Consider the following 6380-nt stretch of genomic DNA (forward strand, 5'->3'; position numbering starts at 1 on the left):
ATTCCGCGATTCACGATCGCGTAATCGACGATCATTATGAGCGTATTGTAAGTGTCGTCTTTCAAGCCGAAGATGAAGATCAACCGGAGAGGATTGTACTTGAACAGCCTGAAAATCCCCTTGACAATTTGGCTTATCGTTGGCGCCAGCGGTATCTTGCTTATGACCAACTCAATGTCGTTCTCGAGCAGCTCCAGCTCGTTGCACAGCTTATCGTACTTCGTCTCGCACAGTTTGCTAATTTTATTGAAACCCTGTCCTTTTGGGCACTTCATCTCCTTCAAAGTGTAGGTGGAATTTACCAAATCGCAACTGTAATACTTGCTGCAATCCTTGGTGTTAGCGATCAAACCTAACGTGCTTTTCGTGCAAACGCTGCGACACTGCTTCTTGCTAATATCGTAGACTTCGGTGGATTTCGCGCATCCTTTCAATGTGGGATCATTGGATTTGCACTCGTAGTAAAGCGATGGATCATCTTCCACCAGATGCACCGAAGCGCTCAACCCGCATTCAGCAGTTGTACAATCTTCATCGCTCACTCGAAACACGCATTTCCCCCAAGAGGGTTTATAGTATTGCGTTACATTACAAACGAACGTTTCCACCTCGTCGTTCTTGCAAGTAAAGTACTTGGTGCAATTCTGGATGTCAGGAAAGACGTCCTCTCTAATGCATTCGAAATGCGAGGTCGGCGCGCATCCAGCCGGTTGCCAGCTGACGCATTTATTCGATTTCGGATCGCAGTACTCCTCCTGATTATTGGTGACTCCATTCAAGCACGGAGATTTTTCCCAAATGCTGCTCCCCCAGCACAGCTTCCTCGTGTAACAATCGTAGCAAGACCAACCAGAACCGTCGCACTTATCGTTCAGAAAATCAGAATTGATTACTCCTACTACGCTCTACAAAAAAATCAATTTAAAAACATGAAACAGCACACAAAAAAAACTTACAATCAAAATCGTTAAACGGAGTAACGCGTCCATTGTAATATAATCTCGACCAGGTAATAACAAACTTACGCTTTTCGTGTAATTAATGAAATAATAAAGAAGGAAAAAGTCGTAATAATCGTAACAGTAAATAGCTTTTATCACTGTTTACGCAACTTTTAAATTATGGGCAATATAAAAAAAACGGAATACGCGCATCCCGTAAACAAATAACAGAAAAAATACAGCCTCTAAGTGAACGAATAAACATTGCCCGAAACGTGATTACCGTTACCAGTAGTGTGGCCTGATCTTAATACCTAATTATTACATAATACACACTAACAAAACGAAGACTGAAATCATCAAGTTTGTTATTACAAAACATGTACATTTTCAATACGTTTGTTGCAAAAAAACAAACAAAAGTTTATGTGTAACATTTCAATTGTTCTTTGTTGATTCACTAAATGCAATTGTTTTGAATGTCATAGCTACATTCGTCACAGATTCGATTTGTAAACAGTTTATAATATTTTAAACAAAAGAGTATACACTCTCAACATTTTCATAAACTTAGTAGACTTTTAGTAAATTTTATGGAATTTCAAAATTATTTGGTTTTGCTCTATTCATCAAATTCGCTATAAACAATCGACTTGAAAATTCTCAAGAAAATGAATTATTTAAACAAAAAAAAAATTAAGGAAATTCCACGTTCTTATTGGAATATCGAAGCGGAAATTTGTAATGATTTAAGGATAAATGCAAAAAGTATATATAATTCATAATTTGCAATATATAATTCATATCTGTAAATACAAATATTATCTTTCAAGTGCAAGAGCAACATGGAAAACTTTTACTTACAAAACTTACGTTGTTTGTGCAACTATTTTCGTAATTGAAATATATTTAATAAATTTGTATATATTCTTCATTTGTACAACATACATTGTAGATAAGCCACTTAAATCTATTTAAGATTCATCCAATTTCTTATCTTAAAAAATTCTGTTAAAGAAAATTGTAAGTTTCTTGATTATATTACTTTATTATTAATTGAAATATATTTAATAAATTTGTATATATTCTTCATTTGTAAAACATACATTGTAGATAAGCCACATAAATCTATTTAAGATTCATCCAATTTCTTATCTTAAAAATTCTGTTAAAAGAAAATTGTAAGTTTCTTGATTATATTACTACATACAAGTCTTTTACTATAATTCATAATTTACAATATATATTTGTAAAACTAAAAAAAATCTGCTTTAATCACTTATTCTGTAAATACAAATGTTATCTTTCAAGTGCAAGAGCAACATGGAAAACTTTTACTTACAAAACTTAAATTGTTTGTGCAAGAAACTATTTTCGTAATTGAAATATATTTAATAAATTTGTATATATTCTTCATTTGTACAACATACATTGTAGATAAGCCACATAAATCTATTTAAGATTCATCCAATTTCTTATCTTAAAAAATTCAGTTAAAAGAAAATTGTAAGTTTCTTGATTATATTACTACATACATGTCTTTTACTGATAATTATTCAGAGCGACAAGGATAATTGAATAGAATTATTTAGTAATTTCGTTAATTAATTACGTTGAATTATCCCCAAATTAAAAGCTAATATCGTTTGCATTACAGAATCCAATTGTGATTTTCGCTGTAATCAATTATGTAAATTCTATTAGTAGATGTCAATTACGCATTCCCTAATTACGTTAATTTCATTTAAAAAAAAAATTAAACAGGTGATGGTTTGGTTGCCTAAACTATAATTTGGTTGAACATTGTTTTTGGTGTGTGCAGGGAATTAAAAATATTTGAAATATTTGCGGATTGATCACATGGAGCGTCGACGGAGAACGTTCGGTTTCGATCCAAAACATCCGCCGAAAACGGTGAAACCTTTTAAAATTTGTTCCTTTTATCGATTATTCCCTGAACGACAAATCTCTTGGATTCTCGCTCTTTCGTTTCGTCTACATCACTTTACTCACCTCTTGCGGAGATAGCTTCGCGAAGGAGGCCCTCGGCTCCCTGGACGTGTGGAACCTCCTGCAGCGACATAACCTAGCACCGTCTGCGGCGTCGCCGTCCACCGTCAGCAGTTTCCTGCTGCCGAAGCCCAATGTTCGTGAGCACTGCTGCAGCTGCTGTCGCTTCAGTTTGAAATTCCTGGTGATGTTCATGATCCGCGCGCTGCCCACGACCATCTTCTTACGTCGTTATGTATGATGCCACCACTGTTGTTGTTGGTAACAACACGTCCACTTACTCACTTACTTTGATCGCAGTTGCCGCAGGACGAGAACAAGTGAAACTGATACACCGAGATGAATGCAAACTACTAAACTCACACTCTCGCACTCGCACCGACTTTGGACTAAACGATACCCTCACTTACCCGCCTCCTCTTCTCCTCTACCACCTTCACCCTTCACCTTCAGCAACGCACGACAATCCCTCTAAATCTTCGCATCTTCAATCGCGTAATCTATTTTCGTCATTTTAAAATGTGACATTTGTGGATGTGTGTCAATTGGCACGATTGGCATCCCCCCATGCAGTTTGGGCAATTTCAAAAAAAAACTTTACCTTTCCGGGGAATCCCCAAGATGTCACAACAAATCACATCAAATTAAACAATTAAATTATAATTATCATTAATTAACATTTAAAAAGCAAATTTGATTACAAATTAAAAAAAAAAAGATCCTACAGGTGTTGAAACTTTGATACTTCAATACTTTAAATAATAAAGAATATAATTAAACAAGTAGCATCTAATGGGATTTATTCCAAGTTCATAGTTCAGCAGTTTTGGCGCTTCTCAAATTTATTAGATATTGTTTCTTAACTTACAAATTGATTAATTATTCTAATTTATTAATTTTAGTGAAGTTATTTGAAAATATTTTGATTTAATTATTGAAAATTATAGTTTTTTGCTATAGATTTTCAATGTTTTAATGTGTTCATTAAAGGTATTAATTATGTTTTAACGTAATATCCTAATTAGTTGGAAATAGTTTAATTTCACGCTAGATGTCTCTTCACTAAGAGTTGTCCCATAATTAAAGAACGGGTTTTCTAATAGTTTAATTGAATTATTCGCGTCCACTAATTGTTACTGAGTTTGCTGCAGTAATTATTAGATGATTAACGTTGCCGTTTGTTACTTTGGAATGGATCTTCGTCGGGTCATACCTGTCAAAAAGTGTGTTCCAAGTATGACAATAAGTGGTTAGGTCACGGTTCTCTCTAGTATCAATAATAATAATATTTATGACTGCAGCCTTCTATTCATTCATTCAATTTCTGGTGAGTCCAATTGTTATTTTCCCTTTTGTCACGCGAAAATCCCCTTGGTGATGAGAAACAGCTAGTGCAAACACACCATCACCTTCAAATCCATCCATCTATCATCAATCATCACATACATCCAAGTAATTTTTGCACAATGTTGCAGTACGTTGTGTCATTGAAGTGTGTGATGATGATTGTTGCTTCTTTGCAGATTTCAAAATGTATCCGGCCAGCAGAGGGAGAGGTCGAGGCCGTGGCAGGAACCTCAACAATAAGACGACAACAGTGCAAACCAATCAAAATCAGATAGAGGATGAGGTGAAGCTCCCGGTTTTACCCGAAAGTCAATTAATAGCAATCAACTTGAGCCTGGAGCCGGAAGAGAAGATTTGGTTCGAGGAGGTTCAGACCACATGGAAAATCTGTTAGTACATTAACTTTATTCTAATCAAGTTTTTTCAGATAAGGTGTATTGATAATATTATCCTTTTTAAATAACATTCCATATGTTTTTCGAATTCTAAAACAAATTTGCTTTCACCATTGACAATTTAATTTAATTACATATTATTTTGTTAGTGAGTTTAATTTGCAGAAATAGTAATTGGTTTGTTGATGAATTATGGTTTTTTCAGATAAGAAAAATTACAAATTGACGATGATGCTGCACGGGCAGTTCAGGGCGAGCGCGAATCCGTACGGAGAGGCGCTCCGATTGATGTACAACGCAAGCGATTTCAAGTCTTCCAAGCCAAAGTCGTTCGCCGTTCTGGTGATGGAGGAGTTCAAGGCGTACTGCGCGACGCCGTTCGGCCAAGAGCTCGACCACCTCTACCTTCTCACGAATCAGATGAAGTTGACCGCCTTCAACGTCGTCCGACAGCAGAACCTGTTCATGCTGATGAAGCTCGTCGCCGACATCTACAAGTTGCCTACAGACTGTGATATATTTTTAAACGTCGTTCAGTACATGATCCAGATGAAACAGTACAAAGAGGCGTGCCAGTGCGTGTCCATCATCGGCAACCACAAGCACTTCCAGATCGAGGAGTTCGCCATTCCGCTTGTCCTTCAAGACAAGACGTTCATCGTCGAAGAATTCCTGAAGAACAGCCAGATGCATCAGGTCGAGCTCGTGATGTACCTGGACGACCTGCTCGGAAAGCCCGGCGGTCTCAGACACAACCTCGAACAGCTCATCATGTAAGATCGATTCTTCGTACAACGAAAACCAATAGTTTTATCATTGAATTTACATTGCAGAAAGTACAACATACGCGAAGTTAAATGGGACAAGCTGCATAACAAATCGTTCAAGAAGCTGATCGTCCGGTTAAAGAAAATGTACAACATTCCCAACGAGATGACTCCGTTCCTCGTTCACAAGCAGAACGAGGGTGCGTTGCAGTTTTTGGTGCACAGGAGATACGTTGAGAATACGATAGGTTAATAATAGTACTAGAAGAAAATTGTGATTTTAACTGAAATTATTATAATACTTCGATTAGGTGAGGAAAGCTTTAAAGAGATGGTCCACGAGGCGATCAAGAATGACACGAAACTCCAAATGGAATTGGTGTTGATGTTGGCGCATCGTAAAGATCTGGAGTTGTCTCTGTATTTCGCCCATCTGTACAAAGTGCCTCAGTTCCATTGGCCGCACAGTTTACGTACGATGGCCAACAATCCCAACAGGAGGACGAGGTTCGAGCAGTGCTCCTTCGTGGAGGATTGCGACGAGGAGACGCTCAGCGACGACATCATCTACCACAAACTGAGTCTGCCCATGGAGAACGTCTATTTGGTGGACACCGAAGAGGCCTTGAATCGTCTCAGAGAAGTCGAACTGAACGTAAGTTTAATAACGTATTTAACATTTCGAAATTGAATCGATTTTTTTTGTTGTAGGTGGATGTGGTGGGTATCGACTGCGAATGGAAACCGAGTTTCGGGTCTCAGAAGAACGAGTTAGCTTTGATTCAGGTGGCGACGAGGAGGGCGGTGTTCGTGATCGACGTGATCAAGCTGATCAACACGCAAGCGCTGTACGACTTCGGACGGGTGTGCTTTGATAACTGTGATATATTAAAATTAGGTAATTATAATATGGGAGAGGA

At 37.4% G+C, this 6380-nt stretch overlaps 2 protein-coding genes across 3 annotated transcripts in view; one reads left to right on the plus strand and one right to left on the minus strand.

Annotated features, from left to right (window-relative positions):
- LOC108569106 (pyruvate dehydrogenase [acetyl-transferring]-phosphatase 2, mitochondrial) overlaps positions 1-3501 on the minus strand; it is an 8563-nt gene extending 5062 nt beyond the window's left edge. The window contains exon 1 of the mRNA XM_017930527.1: positions 2955-3501. Within this exon, the coding sequence (XP_017786016.1) occupies positions 2955-3170 (216 nt within the window). The 5' untranslated portion in view covers positions 3171-3501. The remainder of the gene's footprint in view (positions 1-2954) is intronic.
- A 509-nt stretch (positions 3502-4010) lies between these two features.
- The window catches only part of LOC108569105 (exonuclease mut-7 homolog), a 4159-nt gene continuing 1789 nt past the window's right edge, over positions 4011-6380 (plus strand). The window contains exons 1-6 of one of the 2 annotated variants that reach the window (XM_017930524.1): positions 4011-4278; positions 4475-4687; positions 4899-5466; positions 5527-5708; positions 5772-6115; positions 6172-6358. In XM_017930524.1, coding sequence (XP_017786013.1) covers positions 4483-4687; positions 4899-5466; positions 5527-5708; positions 5772-6115; positions 6172-6358 — 1486 coding nt within the window. In that variant the 5' untranslated portion in view covers positions 4011-4278; positions 4475-4482. The other variant, XM_017930525.1, reaches the window with a different exon arrangement.

Source organism: Nicrophorus vespilloides, unplaced genomic scaffold (assembly GCF_001412225.1).
Source record: "Nicrophorus vespilloides isolate i.1.1-1 unplaced genomic scaffold, Nicve_v1.0, whole genome shotgun sequence".
NCBI classification, from domain to species: Eukaryota; Metazoa; Arthropoda; class Insecta; order Coleoptera; family Silphidae; genus Nicrophorus; species Nicrophorus vespilloides.